The sequence below is a fragment of the Guillardia theta genome (assembly GCF_000315625.1).
Source record: "Guillardia theta CCMP2712 unplaced genomic scaffold GUITHscaffold_92, whole genome shotgun sequence".
Lineage (NCBI taxonomy): Eukaryota > Cryptophyceae > Pyrenomonadales > Geminigeraceae > Guillardia > Guillardia theta.
Window position 1 is genome coordinate 123193 of NW_005434582.1, and position 14340 is coordinate 137532.

General features: G+C 55.2%; 5 protein-coding genes across 5 annotated transcripts in view; 1 reads left to right on the forward strand and 4 right to left on the reverse strand.

Annotated features, from left to right (window-relative positions):
• Nucleotides 1-173: 173 nt before the first annotated feature.
• On the reverse strand, nucleotides 174-1168 carry GUITHDRAFT_144803 (hypothetical protein; the record flags this gene model as incomplete). The annotated part of the gene is made up of 6 exons (XM_005824599.1): nucleotides 174-220; nucleotides 267-323; nucleotides 376-404; nucleotides 465-508; nucleotides 609-705; nucleotides 756-1168. The coding sequence occupies 6 exons, from the start codon at nucleotides 1166-1168 to the stop codon at nucleotides 174-176; spliced, it is 687 nt and encodes a 228-aa protein (XP_005824656.1).
• Nucleotides 1169-2343: 1175 nt separating this feature from the next.
• GUITHDRAFT_40846 (hypothetical protein) lies at nucleotides 2344-3231 on the forward strand (the record flags this gene model as incomplete). Its single annotated transcript, XM_005824600.1, has 1 exon — nucleotides 2344-3231. A coding segment is annotated over one exon (888 nt), but the record flags the coding sequence as incomplete, so codon positions are not given.
• Nucleotides 3232-4316: 1085 nt separating this feature from the next.
• Nucleotides 4317-4997, reverse strand: GUITHDRAFT_60129 (hypothetical protein; the record flags this gene model as incomplete). The annotated part of the gene is made up of 1 exon (XM_005824601.1): nucleotides 4317-4997. A coding segment is annotated over one exon (681 nt), but the record flags the coding sequence as incomplete, so codon positions are not given.
• Nucleotides 4998-10615: 5618 nt separating this feature from the next.
• On the reverse strand, nucleotides 10616-11146 carry GUITHDRAFT_116156 (hypothetical protein; the record flags this gene model as incomplete). The annotated part of the gene is made up of 1 exon (XM_005824602.1): nucleotides 10616-11146. The coding sequence occupies one exon, from the start codon at nucleotides 11144-11146 to the stop codon at nucleotides 10616-10618; it is 531 nt and encodes a 176-aa protein (XP_005824659.1).
• A 219-nt stretch (nucleotides 11147-11365) lies between these two features.
• Nucleotides 11366-14340, reverse strand: part of GUITHDRAFT_165414 (hypothetical protein) — a gene marked incomplete at its 5' end in the record, with an annotated part of 7258 nt that continues 4283 nt past the window's right edge. The window contains 12 exons of the mRNA XM_005824603.1: nucleotides 11366-11448; nucleotides 11623-11676; nucleotides 12016-12092; nucleotides 12397-12425; nucleotides 12713-12769; nucleotides 12823-12852; nucleotides 13092-13116; nucleotides 13401-13473; nucleotides 13600-13652; nucleotides 13842-13913; nucleotides 14062-14104; nucleotides 14300-14340. The exon at nucleotides 14300-14340 is cut by the window's right edge and continues 2 nt beyond it. Of these exons, the coding sequence (XP_005824660.1) occupies nucleotides 11384-11448; nucleotides 11623-11676; nucleotides 12016-12092; nucleotides 12397-12425; nucleotides 12713-12769; nucleotides 12823-12852; nucleotides 13092-13116; nucleotides 13401-13473; nucleotides 13600-13652; nucleotides 13842-13913; nucleotides 14062-14104; nucleotides 14300-14340 (619 nt within the window). The 3' untranslated portion in view covers nucleotides 11366-11383. The remainder of the gene's footprint in view (nucleotides 11449-11622; nucleotides 11677-12015; nucleotides 12093-12396; nucleotides 12426-12712; nucleotides 12770-12822; nucleotides 12853-13091; nucleotides 13117-13400; nucleotides 13474-13599; nucleotides 13653-13841; nucleotides 13914-14061; nucleotides 14105-14299) is intronic.

Sequence of the window (14340 nt, forward strand, 5' to 3'; positions counted from 1 at the left end):
TCCCTCCCTCCCTCCCTCCCTCCCTCCCTCCCTCCTCCTCTCCCTGCCTGCCTGCCTGCCTTCCTTCCTGCCTGCCATCAGCTCTCTGCGCTCCTCCTCTCTCATCGTCTCCATCCCTCCCCTTCTCTCTCATCATCTCCATCCCTCCCATTCTCTCTCATCATCTCCATCACTCACTCTGGATCATACGTGTACCGATGCATCATGATATGCAGCTCGTCTTGAACATCATCGTCATACTTGCAACACTCATCATTTCATGTCACCATCATCCATCCCGCACTTGTCAAACTCCGTCTCCTTGTACTGATGAACGCGGAAACCTGTTTGCTTGTCCCCATGAGAACTCTCGACATGCTCGCAACAGCAACACACCTCCAGCATCGGCGAGATGGGCCAGGAACCTTACAAGACACGTTCAACACCTTGGAAGCAGTGAAGTTGTAAAGACAATCTCATCTCACATGAAGGAGAAGGGTCTGTTCATGAAGATGGAGTAGACGATCACCTGGACACGGCACATCTCACAACTAGACAACCAATCACAACAGCAAGTTAACATCTCTATGGCAGAATCTCTGCAGCGTCCACAACAACTCCTCGTGTACTTCAGGGATACTGAACACTTCCGCTAAGATCACAATGTCAAACTTCACATCTCCCGCTCTTGACAGCGGAGACTGGTCCCAGTACTGCTCTCCCCACCTGGTTTGATCGTTGTCAGGCCGATGGAACAACAGGAGGCAAAACCTCACGTCAGCTCCTCCACTGAGATCGATCCTCCCTCCACCTTCCTCTCCTCCATGGAGCCTCCGATGCACTTGACGATGTACTCCCTCCCTCCTGTCTTGACCCCTCGCTCCTCCTCTTCCTTCCACTGCTTGATGTTTGCTCCCAGCACGTCGAGATCCCCCAGGGAGGTGTTGGTTGCCGTTACCTGCGCCCCCATCTCGTACAGCCCCCATGCCAGGTGCCCCACCCCAGCCCCTAGCTCAAGGATGCGTTTTCCTTTGATCTCCTCCTTCATATTTGTCCTACCATCCCACCTTGTAATCAGCAAGAGCTCGGCGCCTCCGTCCTCTGACCTGAAGTAGTTGAGCAGCAGGAGCGAAGCATTCCACACTATCCCCTCTCCTTCGTTGCTGAAGTCTGCGAGCCGGCGAGCCATCTGCCAGCTCAGGGGTGAGCAGGAGCAGGAGCAAGAGCAAGAGCAAGAGCAAGAGCAAGAGAAGCAGGAGCAGGAGCAGGAGCAGGAGCAAGAGAAGCAGGAGCAGGAGCAGGAGCAGGAGCAGGAGCAGGAGCAGGAGCAGGAGCAGGAGCAGGAGCAGGAGCTAGCTGAGACAGCAGCTCCCACATCAACAGCTGCTATCCTAACATGCCCTCCACATCCCCCTGCCCTCCCCTGGCCTCCTGCAACGATCGCTGTTGCCTCCCTGCTCTCCTCTCGTCCTTTCCTCCTCTCTTCTCCTCCTCTCTTCTCCTCCTCCCCTCCTCTCACTTCCCTTGATTGCTTCCTCCCCCTTCCATCTGCTCTCAAACCCTCCAGCATTCTCCCCGGCTCCCTCCTGCTCCTCCCTCTCGCCCACTCCCCCTCGCCTGCTCCTGCATTGTTCGGCCGCATCTCGGAAAACCTTCAAAGGATTTATTTTTTACCCCAGGTCAACAAATGCAGCGGGGAAATGGGGGGAGGGGGAGTTTGTGCAGGGGAAGGACATGGCGGGAGGGAGGAGGCGGGCAGGGGGGGGGTAGGAGAGGAGAGAGGAGAGAGGAGAGGAGAGAGGAGAGGAGAGGAGAGAGGACGGCAGCAACTCACTTATCAGTATCAGCAGGAGGAATGGCGAGGGCGGGAAGAAGTGAGCTGTAAACCTGGCTGAGTGTTGGAGCATGGCGAGGAGCAGGGGGCGCCTGCTGTTCGGCATTTCGGTCATGCTGACGATCAGCACCACGTGTGACAGCCATGGCGGGAGCGTCCTGAGCACCATCGTCCACTGCTGGAAGCCGAAGATCGACCAAGTGTGCGAGCGGGCCATGAGCTTCAGCAGGGCCATCGAGGAGATTGGTGAGGGTCCGACGAGCAGCATGGCACTGAGCAGGGACATGGCGATCGAGCCGCACGTCAACCACAGCATCATGATGCACATGGAAGCTATCGACATGCACCTCTCCGCCATCGGCGGCTTCCTGTCGGCGCTGAAACAGGGGCCCAGGAGCCCGACCCAGGCTAGCAGGGGAGGGACGGTAGGGGATCCGTCGGAGGTGCTAGCGGAGGGGATGTGCAGCGCAGCGTTCAAGGGGGACCTGAAAACTATCAAGATGCTGATACAGAACGGAGCCGATCCCGACGCCTGCGACTACTTCCACCGGACTGCGCTGCACCTTGCGTCGGCTGAAGGTCACGTTGAGATAGTCCGGTACCTGCTGTCCATCAAGGCGAGGGTGGACTGTGTGGACAAGTGGGGAGGGAGTCCTCTGACAGACGCTGTGCGTGCCGGACACGAGCAGATCCAGAAGCTCCTGCTCGACGCTGGGGCCGGGAGATCCTCCTCTCAGCCCCGCAACGCTCGTCCTGGGCAGCAGGAGAGTTGGCTGATCCGGAGGGAGGACGTGAGGATGGGCAGGAGGCTCGGGGAGGGAGATCAAGGAGTCGTACTGCAGAGCGAGTGGAGGGGGATGCCCGTGGTGACTAAGATCCTCAAGGATGCAGAGAACGTAGAGCAGCAGCATGGGTTCCTGCACGAGATATCCGTCCTCTCCCGGCTGCGCCACCCCAACCTCGTCCTCTTCCTCGGAGCCTGCCTGGACTGGGACCCCAAGTTCATCGTCACCGAGTACCTCGAGGGAGGGAGCCTTGAGAGCTTCTTCGAGAGGAAGAGGCTCGAGAACGGCATGCAAGACTGGCAGCCGACCGTCTCCCAGGTGCTCATATGGGCAACGGACCTCGCCCGGGCTCTGTGCTGCCTCCACCAGCTCTCTCCTCCCGTCATCCACCGAGATCTGAAGCCTAGCAACCTCCTCCTGACCTCGGAAGGTCACCTCAAGCTCTCCGACTTCGGGCTCAGTCGCGTGCTTGATAAGGGGAAGAGCGGGGGAAACTACAGAATGACTGGAACCACGGGCACGATCCGATACATGGCGCCCGAGGTCGTCCGCAGCGACCTCTACAACGAGAAGGCAGACATCTACAGCTACGGTCTCGTCCTCTGGTTCATGTGCACGGGGGAGCTCCCCCTCCAGGGCTTCGTCCTCGACGAATTCGTTCAGGTAACCCACGCAGCTACTCCTTCTCCTCCTCCTCCTCCTCTTCCTCTTCCTCTCCCTCTCCCTCTTCTTCCTCGTCCTCCTGGTCCCACTCGTCCTCTTCCTCGTCCTCCTGGTCCCCCTCGTCCTCGTCCTCCACGTCTCATCCTCCCCTCGTCCTCAAGAGGTCCTCATCTCCAAGCAGGCAGCTCACAGGCAGCTGGCCCTTCAGCCCGACTTGGCTCGTATCGGGTTTAAGCCCTTGGCCGACGTCATCGCCATGTGCTGTCAGGCGGACGCTAACAGGAGGCCAACGGTGAGGGGAGGGAGGCGTGTGGGAGGCGTGTAGGAGGCGTGTATGTGCAGCCTGGCTGAATGACGCACAGGCTGGAGATCTGATTCAAGAGTTGAGCTACATCAGCCCTCCAGCAGACCCCCACAGGAAGGCAACGGACCCGCCGCCGGCATGAGGCGTTTGGTTCTCAAAATTCATTGACATAAATAGAAGTATTCATCTCAAGTATCAGCAAGCAGGGTGACATTGTACATATAGGGTAATGAAACATGACTCGAGTCGTTAACACCGAATATTATGACATATGGTACACACAGATATGAACAGGGGGCGCTCCATGGAGCGAACTGCCGATCCCTCGGCAACGTGTGTTAGCTCCTCTAGAGTCCAGCTCCTGCAGGGCGGTCGATCAGCGCTGCGCCCCGCTCCAGCGAAACGATCCCCTTACCTTCACCGTTGTCATGGAGAAGCAACTCGGGCATTTCTTCGATGGAGTCGCTCTTCACAAGAACCTGGACGGGAGGAGCTGTGTGTTAGCAGTCTGATCAGACCGACCGATTGTTCTCACCCTTGCCATGAAGTTTCGGTGATCGCCCTTGGTGGATTCGAGAGTAGCCGGGGTGAGGAGGTCTACAGCCAAGCACGTCTTCCTCGCGATGGCGGGGTCTATCTCCTCTTCTCTGCTCCTCACGTCCGTCTCAACCTCTTCATCCGCTCCAACATGGATCTCTTGCGTCCCGCAGATCTCGTCCACATAACCGACGATATCAGGAGTGAAGCATTCATGACAGACGGCGTCCCTAGAACTGATCCTGTGCGCCGGGTTCTTCTGCAGCAGCTTCTCTATCAGATCCTTCACTTGATGGCTGCATTCAAGGCCCCATGAAGGGTCTGGGAACGGTACAGGATCTTGATTGTGAAGCTCAGCCGGTAAGAACGGGCTAAAGCCGAAGATCATCTCGTATAGTATAATTCCACACGCCCATACATCAGTCCCCATCGAAACCTCCAGCGAGTTGATGATGCACTCCGGCGCGATGTAGCCAATGGTTCCCATCGCAGAGGATGCAGCCATCGCAGAAGATTTGCCCTTGGTGTCGGTTGCGAGCCCAAGATCGATGAGCCAGGCCCGGGAAGTGTCTGTAACCAGTACATTCCTTGGAGACACATCCCTGTGTACAAACCCTTGGGAATGCATATGGGCAAGCGCTCTTAGCACCTGAAGGATAACAATGCATGATTCCTTTTCTGCTATAGTTCTCTTGACTTGCATCAGTTCCTTGAGCTCCTTGCCCGCAACATAGTCTAGTATCATGATGATATTCTGACCATCCTGATAGTAACCATACATCATCGGTATGTTTGGATGCCTGCATCGTGAGTGAATATCCACTTCACTTTCAACGGAAATTCCATGGCAAGCAAATTCTTCCTTCTTCACACATTTCAAGACAACTTGGTCACCCTCTCGAGGGAGCTTCCAGATTTTCCTGAAGATGGTCGACCCTTTCCAGTCTCCTTTATTCGTCCTGTTCAGCGCAAGAACCACTTTGGCAAAGGTCCCCTCCCCCAGCTTATCCAAGACTCTCACACCCGATTGCTTGGGAAGAATTGCTTGCAGACCACAGAGTTCAGGGGACTGTGGGAGCCTTGCATAGTCCATAATGTCCGTGAAGCTATGCTGGCGCTTCATTCTGTTGGATCTCTGCCGGCAAGGCCCTGCCTCCTTCGCCTTGAACGGATTGACTGGTCTTACAAACTTGTTGGCTTCAAGCGACAGGCTCCTGTCAGACCGAGGAACTAGCTCCGGAGTGGGAGCTGAACTGAGATCCTTCGAGAGATCATGGAGGAACTTGTCTTCGATGTCATGGCAGTCAATCTCTGAATCATGCGGGATGGGAGCTGGTCCCGTGACATGGTCTGTGTGGGAGGATTCTTCCTGGTCCTCGTTAAGAACCTCAAGGGCATCTTTCCACGAGTGCCTTGACATGGGAGAGTTCGGGCTATCCACGTACGGACACCGAAAGAGCATCTCCTCCACTCCGTTGTCCAACAGCACAGCCCTCGAAGTGTGAGAGTTTGCAACTGCATGCCCGCGGTGGAACGTGCCGACAAAGGGTGAGTTAGCCGGCAAGCTCCTACTCTTCTTCACTTCTAGCAGGTCGGTATCATCATGCAAGCTGTAACGAGACGAACCAGAAATAAGACTGCCTGCCTTCTCCAGCGAGGCCATTTGTCAGTACCTGCTCGATATCATGTCAGAGACGAAAGCATAACCATCATAGAGCTAGGAGCGAGTGGACATGGAGCTCAGAGGCGCGACAACATTGTGAGAAATTCCGCTGCAACCCAAACGCAACAGAGCAGGCGCAACTCAACACAGAACGGAAGGTATCAGGAGGACGGGGTTGGGGCCATGAGTTACCGTAGCAGGAGGACCGCCGGGCAACTCCAGTGACAGGCAGGAAGGAACCAACGGGGCGCAGCGGGACCGGAGCAGGAGTGCAGAGAGCTGTAGAGCAGGTGAAAGGGGAGGAGATGGTTCTCGGTGCGTCACAAAAGAAAGGGGGTGGGTCCTGTTGGATCTGGTACGGGAGTTTGTACCGTCGTACTATCTCGAGGGGGCCCTGGTAGAAGGAGATATGAAAAGATTGTACCAAAAATTTATATGTACTTGTTAAATGTGTACCGATTGACCTTTGAGAAGGATTGAGAGATGATGCCGCATTTACCAGTTGGCTGTTATTGTTTTTAAGTTTATTGTGAATCTTAATCCGATTTGTGTCCTGTCATCCATTTCACCCGAAAATAGTTTATATTTTATTGCATCAAAACTGTGTTCAGAAATGCTGGCTATTAAACGTCAATTGTACCGTAGAGATTCTCTCAATCATCTTCTGTACATTCTCTCGCTGCCTCTGTGTGTTATGACCTCTTATTTTGCTTGCGCCAACTCTATCATAAATGCACCACCCCCTTCTAAAATACTTATAGTTTTAGGCCACAAGTGTTTTAGAAGAAGGACCCGGTCCTAAAAATCGAGGGGGGTACGATCACTGGATAAAAGGGGGTGGGTAGTACAACAGTTTGCAAGAATGTGTATTTTTAGGAGGACCGTTCATTGATGAAGAGGGGGTGGTACCCTCCCCTACGATTGTAAAAGGGGGTGTACAGATTGCAAGGAATGACACATTCTTCAAGGGTGGGGTACTTGTATGAGAAAGTTGGGGTACAATCTAGTCGTCGGGTGGGTAGTTGTTCGAGAGCATGCCTTCCAAAGCATGTTTGGGGAGAGTGAGGTTTATGGGGTGGGGGTAGTAGGGGGGCGCAAAGGAACCTATCGAAGGTCAATTCTAATGAAGTGGGTAGGGTCTCGATAAAACGAGGAATTTTGTCTGAAAAAGGTGGGTCCACAAGTGGATATTAGAGGGTACAAAGGCGAAACGTAAGTCGTCAACAGGGGTAGGGTGAGAAGAGGGTGGGGGGCCGCTTCTGGGGTGAAACAATAATACATTTTCTTCGCCATAAGAGTTATTTTCTGAGAAACAAAAAAACAAATAGACGCCTAAATCGATGTAAATTTGCTGTGTAAAACTTTGTGATACTTCTACGTACTGGGAGATTGAAGGCTACATTGTTTTATGTGATTTTATTATATTTTATGAGCTCTTTGTCATTGTATGATTTAGTCGCGGCCGCTGAGGCGCCGGGCGCCGGCCGGGCCGGGGCCGGGGACCCGGGCCGGCGGGGCGGGAGTACGGTCCCGGGCCCAGTCGGCCAGTCCGTCACCGCCCGGCCGGGGTGCAGAGCAACGCTGAGCCGGCGGCGCGCTGCGGCGCGCGGCTGCTGCACCGAGTCGGAGCGGCCGGTCCGGGTCCCGCCCCCCAGGCCCGGTGACTCAGCGGGCCCGCCGGGCCCACTGGGCCAGTGGGTCACTGGTTGTCGGATCGGACTCGATGACTCCAACTTAGGCAAGTTAGTCACATCCTCGTCGGAACTTCCTGAAGTTCGCCGCTGTCACCGTGACTGCCGGGGCACTGGCAGTCACTGCTGGCCCGGCGGGCCGGCCCGGGCCGGCGGCCGGCGCGGCCGGGCCGGGCGCCGCGCCGAGCTGCTGACCGTCCGGCCCCGGACCGTGACTCGCCAGTGAGCCTCGGAGTCCGACGATCCATCCATCGGCCGGCCGGGCAGGCCCGAGGCGTGCGGCCGCGCCGGGGCCCGCCCCCGGACTACGGTCGGAATCGCAGCCGGGCCCGCCGCGGGGCCGGGCGGCCCGGCTGCGGCGGGACTCACTGTCCGTTCCCGGCGAGTCCGCCTACGAGTCCGCTGCGGCGGCCGGGCGGCGCGGCGGAGAGTCGGACTCCCGGCGGCGCGGCCGCCGAAGTTGCCAGAGCGGCGGTCCGATCAACGCTGATCGGAATCGGCGGATCGGACTCTGATCGGCTCAGAGTCAACTTGGCAAGGCTGCGGCCCGGCGGCTGAGGGGCGGCCGGCCGGCCGGCCCTTGCTGACAGTACGGTGTCTCACTCACACAGAGTCAGGCTTATATTAGAGATTGCCAAACCTGAAACTTGAAACTTTCAAAATCAGTGAAAACTTTGAGGACGGGATCCGGGCGTGGCCGCCCGGCCGCATCAGTCATCCGTTGCCGCTCAGCTTCGAGCTTCCGACTCTCCGATCGGATCTCCAGGCCCTCGGAAAATCTTGACTCTCAAAGGCCTTATGATCGTATGATTCAACTTTCACGTATCGCCGCGCACTGCACTCAGCCTGGCCAGCGGCGGCCAAGTCACGTGAGTTTGCCGAGATCCGTGATCAGTCAGGTACTCCCAACCGTTGAGCTTCCAGTGGTAAGAACGGTCAGCCTGCAGTACCGGCATCATCCGGACTTGTCCGAAAGGGTCACCGTGACCCCGGGAACGCTCCAGAGCGCAGTGTTGAGGCGAGCCCTCACTACGACCCACCAGAACCCCCACCCACCGGACGTACGAAAATGTTGGGCAAACCACGGGTCCGTAACTTTAGGACGCAACGAAGTGAGGGAGAACCGTGACCTTGCTGACAGTCAATTTACTCCTGGCTGACAGTTGCGACCGGTGTAACGATAAAAAAAGATATTTTACCGTAGTACGTCGTTTTACAGGCCGGGCTCTGCGGTACCAATCCTGAGGGCACTTTACTACATGGTATGGTGGCTGAGATATCTACCCCAAGACCTCGTAGCGCCGCCGCCCTTGAGGAGGTTTTGCCCCTTTGTCTCGTGATTCGAACCTCGCTGTCCTTTGCTTTCCGTCCTCCTCCATCTCAACAACGTGATCAGAAAGGTGCCAGGAAGCAGTTCTCAGCAACAGAGAGGCATCCCATCGGTTCACGTGTCATCCACTTTCACTGCAGTTGTCTTGGAATGTGGAAAAGACTGCTGATCTCCCTCACAACGGCATTGACAACCATCCTTATGATCCTCTCGGAGATTTGCTTTGAGGAAATTATGTCGAACCTAGATCAAACAATCGGAACCTGCCCGGAAGTAAGAAATGATATGGTCCTATCAAATACGGGGTCTTTCGACAAACGAAAATTACTTCGACCGCAATTCGGTCAAACTTTCATTGTACGAAGAGTTTCCTGCATGAATACATAACTCAATTGGATGAAAATTGTATCAAAACCTTCAAAATGATTTGAACTGCTCCGCTTTCAATGTTGAGCAACTGCTGAAGTGCAGGAAATTATACATCCGTTTTCGTAAAATTCCACTCGTTTCACCTGGATCCTGCAGGTCATTACAAGGTATTCTTGCCCGGCATCAACTTGTCACAAGTCAGTCAGTTAGCCACGAGTAGAAGTGAGTGAATGTGTTTGCTCCTTTCCTCTCCCATTCCCATTTATTATTCTTTTATACTCAGAACTATGTTACGAAATTGTTCATCAATGAAAACATTCTGAGAAATCCTGATGATCCAAACACTCAGTCCAGATCAGGCATGTTTTGCCTGTTCTCATCTGAAGTTAGTTTAATCTTGTAGCATCGAAGGAAGAAAGTGTGACATTTGTGCAACATCGAAAGAACTCAGTTGAAGCTCGTGGAATGGCAGCGTTGGCTTTTCAAGTTTCTTGATCTGACATACGAACTATGGTGTGAAACAACATTATCAAAGTTTTGCAACTTGTAGACTCACTTTGTGAGCGGTGCAAAATTGCCAACTATATTCGTTTCAAATTGATTTCAGGAGAATTCACTTTCTTTGTGATTGTCAGTCCGAGAGTACACGAGGGTAGAAGTTGAGAGCACACGAGTGAAGTTTTGCAAGCCAGCAATGAAGAAGGAAAGTTGCATTCCTCACAGAACAGCAAAAAATTGATCAGAAAAGCAAGGCTTGCGAGTATTGAATCATCGAATTAAGATGCAGCGGACAGGTCAAACCTGAGAGTGGGTACTTCATGCATTCAAGAAGTACACTGGAAGTTCGAGATGTACGAGACATATGGCAGGAAATTCAACACAGCATGAAGAATTGTAATGTTCCGTCTGGAACTTGAATGTCGTTTGATGTCATTCGAGCCCTTTACACTAAGTTGATCCGTCATGGCAACTGACTTGACAGACTTCTGAATGAGTCAGTCATTCAGTCAGTCAGAGAAAGAATAAAAATCGAGGAGTCTAAGAAGAACAGATTCGACTGTGACCTACTGACTGATGAATCGTAAATCAATCTCTACAAAGTTGAGAAACAAAAGACAGCTCCCTGTGTAGACAAGCAAGCAAGAAAACGATTTCAAAGCGTTTCTTCACTATATCTCATATTGCGGGTAAAGCATCCTCCATCTCCAGTATGTTCTATACGTTTCCTCGAGTACTTGGGTTGCGCATCTCATGCGGACATGACGGCTTGACTGGGCTGACTGCGGACTTGCAAGTGCCGACATGTCGTGTGATTGTCTACCTCCTCCTCCTCCTCCTCTGGTCCTCCTCTGGTCCTGCTGCTGGTCCTGCTGCTGGTCCTGCTGCTGGTCCTGCTGCTGGTCCTGCTGCTCCGGCTCCCTCTCCCCCTTCTCCGTCTCTCGTATAGTCCGTAGCTCCTGTTACATCCCCAGACTGCCCCGCCAGTCCCGTCCCCCTCTCTCCGCCTGCTCGAAGAACTTCTGAGCGTGAGACCGCACCTGCGCCTCGCTCCTGGTCCCCACTGCTTCCGCAATCCTCCTTGCTGCTCCTCTGCCCAGCCCCACCCTCAGCCTCCCTCGCTCATCTCTGAGCCCCGTCACCTGCCGCACAGACACATTCCTGGGGAGAGCCTCGAGGAAGCAGACTTGCTCGTCCTGCGTCCACATGCGACGGGAGAGCTGGGCTTCGTTGGGGCATGCAAGAGTGAGATACGAGGAATCTGTCCCACCCGAAGTGTCTGCGGGAGACTTGAAGGAGTTTGGGGGAGAGGAAGCGAGGGTTGGGCCAGAGTCTGAGAAGGGCGAACGTTGGTTGACTGTGCAGGAAGAGGATAGGCTGTGAGCTGGCGACAAGCTCGAGGAGGAGGATGGAGAAGAGTAGACGTCCTCTGGGTAGAGAGCTGCGATCGCCTCATCGACAGTGAGCTCGGTTGCCATGATTGCGCTCGACATGCTGTGGGTGCGCGTGTGGAGGAGGGGAATAGATGTCGAAGCGTTGCGAACTGAGACATCAAGGTCTCAAGATGCGGCTTTTCAGATGATAAAGACTCAGTATGCAACGTTTGGGAAGGCAGTGCTGCGAACTGAAGTGTTTTCAATGGGGATACTGGGAGTTGCGATCCAACCGGTTCCAAGACAGAGGCTCATAGGGAACGGAGGAGGTTTGCAAGTAATGGGGCGAGATGTTCATTAGAATCGATGAGGTTGATGGAAAGGAGGGTCGATCTTGGCCCACCCGAAGATCTCCATGTACCCTGCGAGCATCAGTTAGCGCGTGTAGCCTCCAGCACATCTCCTTCTTCCTCCTTCCTCCTCCTTCCTCCTTCCTCCTCCTACTACTTCCTCCTCCTCCTCCTCCTCCTCCTACTACTACTACTACTACTACTACTACTACTTCCTCCTCCTCCTCCTCCTCCTCCTCCTCCTACTCTTTGCTGAGCGATTCCAGGAGAAGTCTTGTTGCATGCAGCGTTTCACCAGCTCTGAGCAAGGCACAAATGTTAGCAGCTACCACAACATGCTCTGCACCTCCTCCTCAGCCTCAGCCTCCTCCGCCACCAGCTCATCGTCAGCCTCCTCCCCATCCTGTGGCTCTCCCTCCACCACCACAACCTCCTCCTCCTGCTTGTGCTCCTTGTCGTCCTGTCCCTCCTCGTCGTCCTCCTCCTCCCCCTGAAGTATCCGCTCCTTTCTTGATCTTCACAACCCCCTCGGTATCTTTGCTCGACCAGACTCTTCCCGCACTAATTCTCCACCCTCCTCCTTCCTCCACTCCCTCCTCGTACCTTCCCTCCCTCCGCTCCCTCCACTCCCTCCCTCACCTTGCCATGCCTCCTTGTGGTTCTTGTAGGTGTTGAGCGCATGCCAAAGACCGAACTTGACCCCCTCCGCGTCACATCTGCGAGGACGTCAGGGTCGCCGACGTGAGACGAGGAGCAGGCGCAAGAGCAGGAGAAGGAGAAGGTGCAGGAGGAAATACAGCAGCAGCAGCAGCAGCAGCAGCGGCAGCCAGCAGCAGCCATCAGCAGCAGCAGCAGCAGCAGCAGCAGCAGCAGCAGCAGCAGCAGCAGCAGCAGCAGCAGCAGCCAGCAGCAGCAGCAGCAGCAGCAGCAGCAGCAGCAGCAGCAGCAGGGGCAGCAGCAGGGGCAGCAGCAGGGGCAGCAGCAGGGGCAGAGGCACGACAAAGGGGTCGGAAGGGTCACCTGTCGAATTTCCAGCCTGTCCCCGTACCCTGCAGCATGTGCAGGTGAGTGGATAGTGAGAAAGACCGCAGGAGGGGCAGGGGGAGCAGCGGCTGGGGCAAGACGAGCAGGAGGAGTAGGATCATGAGCAGCAGCCAGAGGAGGACGAGGAGGACGAGGACGAGGACGAGGACGAGGACGAGGATCATCATCACGGAGAAGTTACATGGAAGTCAGGAGCAGGAGCAGGAGCAGGAGCAGGAGCAGGAGCAGGAGCAGGAGCAGGAGCAGGAGCAGGAGCAGGAGCAGGAGCAGGAGCAGGAGCAACAGGTAGGACCTGGAAGGGGTCGTACTGCTGCACAGAGTCTTTCAGCCCTCCTGTCGCGTGTACCACCTGTAGAGGAAGAGCTGAGCTGGAGCTGGAGAATTTGCGAGGGTAGTTCTCACCGGCACAGTTCCATATCGCTGGGCATACATCTAGGGCATGAGGCAGGGGGGACCGAGAAAGGACGGGAAGTGGAGCAGAAACAGGTGGAGGGTGGAGAAAGAGAGGGAGAAGGAGCAGGAGCAGGAGCAGGGTCAGGAGCAGGGTCAGGGTCAGGGTCAGGAGCAGGAGCAGGAGCAGGAGCAGGAGCAGGAGCAGAAGCAGGAGGAGCAGGAGCAGGAGCAGAAAAGGAAAATTCTCAGAGTATTAAACCAACCAAGTGTAAAAATACCTGAGGAAGTCCGCATGGTTCGTACCTGCCAGATATTCTTTTAGAGCCCCTCACGCTCCTTCCTCCTCACGGCTCCTCCTTACCGCTCCCCTGCTCTTACCTCCCCTTCACCCCCCTCAGCTCTCCCTCGCTCTACCTGTCCCCACTCCTCTTCCTCCTCTCCCTCCTCTCCCTCATCCTCCTTATTCTCCTGCTCTTCGTCTTCGTCCTGCTGATCTCCCTCATCCTGCTTCTCCTCCTCGTCCTCCCCGCTTCCTCGTCCTACTTCTCCTCCTCGTCCTCCCCGCTTCCTCGGCTTCTGCATCTCACCTCGACGGCATCAAAAGGATGTCTGCTCCTGCAATGATCTTGTGCTCCAGCTCAGACGTGAACCCAACGTAACCTAGCAGCCAAGTCATGCAGCCGACAAGAGGGAGGGAGGGAGGGAGGGAGGGAGGGAGGGAGGGAGACTAGGTAGGGAAGCAATCAGACAGGCAGGGAGCTAGGGATGTGGAGGAAAATCATTCACCAACGACTCTTCCTTTGTTGTTGTTCTCAGCGTTTCTCAGGAAGTTGGCATATCTGCGGGAAGAGGTTACAGAGGCTGGCAAGGAAAAGGGAAGCAGATGGGGGAGAAAAAGAAAAAAGGGGAAAAGGAGGACGAGGAGCAGGAGGAGCAGAAGGAGCAGGAGGAGCAGGAGGAGCAGATGCACGAGGATGGAGGAAGGAAGAGAAAGAGGAAGGGAGGAGGCGGATGAGGAATTTTCTCACTTCTCGTCTCCAGTTCCCATCATAATGAGCTGCACGTAGCCTGTCACGCCGTTGGGGTCGCCGTTCATGAGCCTTGAACAAGCATGAGGAGAAGATGAGAGAGAAGATATGGCAAGATGAGAGGGAAGAGGACGAGGAGGGAGAGGAGGAGGAGGGGGCAAGGGCAGGGGCAAGGACGAGGGCGAAGAGGATGTAGGAGAAATTGAGATCAATGAATTACCAGCCAAAGATTGACTCGATCACGTCGATGCCTTTCTGATAGGCTGCAAGAGATTTGAGCTAGTGACATGAAGGAACAAGAGGAAGATAGTACTAGGAGAAGTGGGGGGGAGACGGGAGGAAAAGGTTGCGGAGAGGAAAGGAGAGCAGGGCAGGGCAGGGCAGGGCAGGGCAGGGCAGGGCAGGGCAGGGCAGGGCAGGGCAGCGAAAAAGATGAAAAGGAGAGGAGAGGTTGGCACCAAGTCGTCCGATGAAAGCTACGATGGGAACATTGGGATCC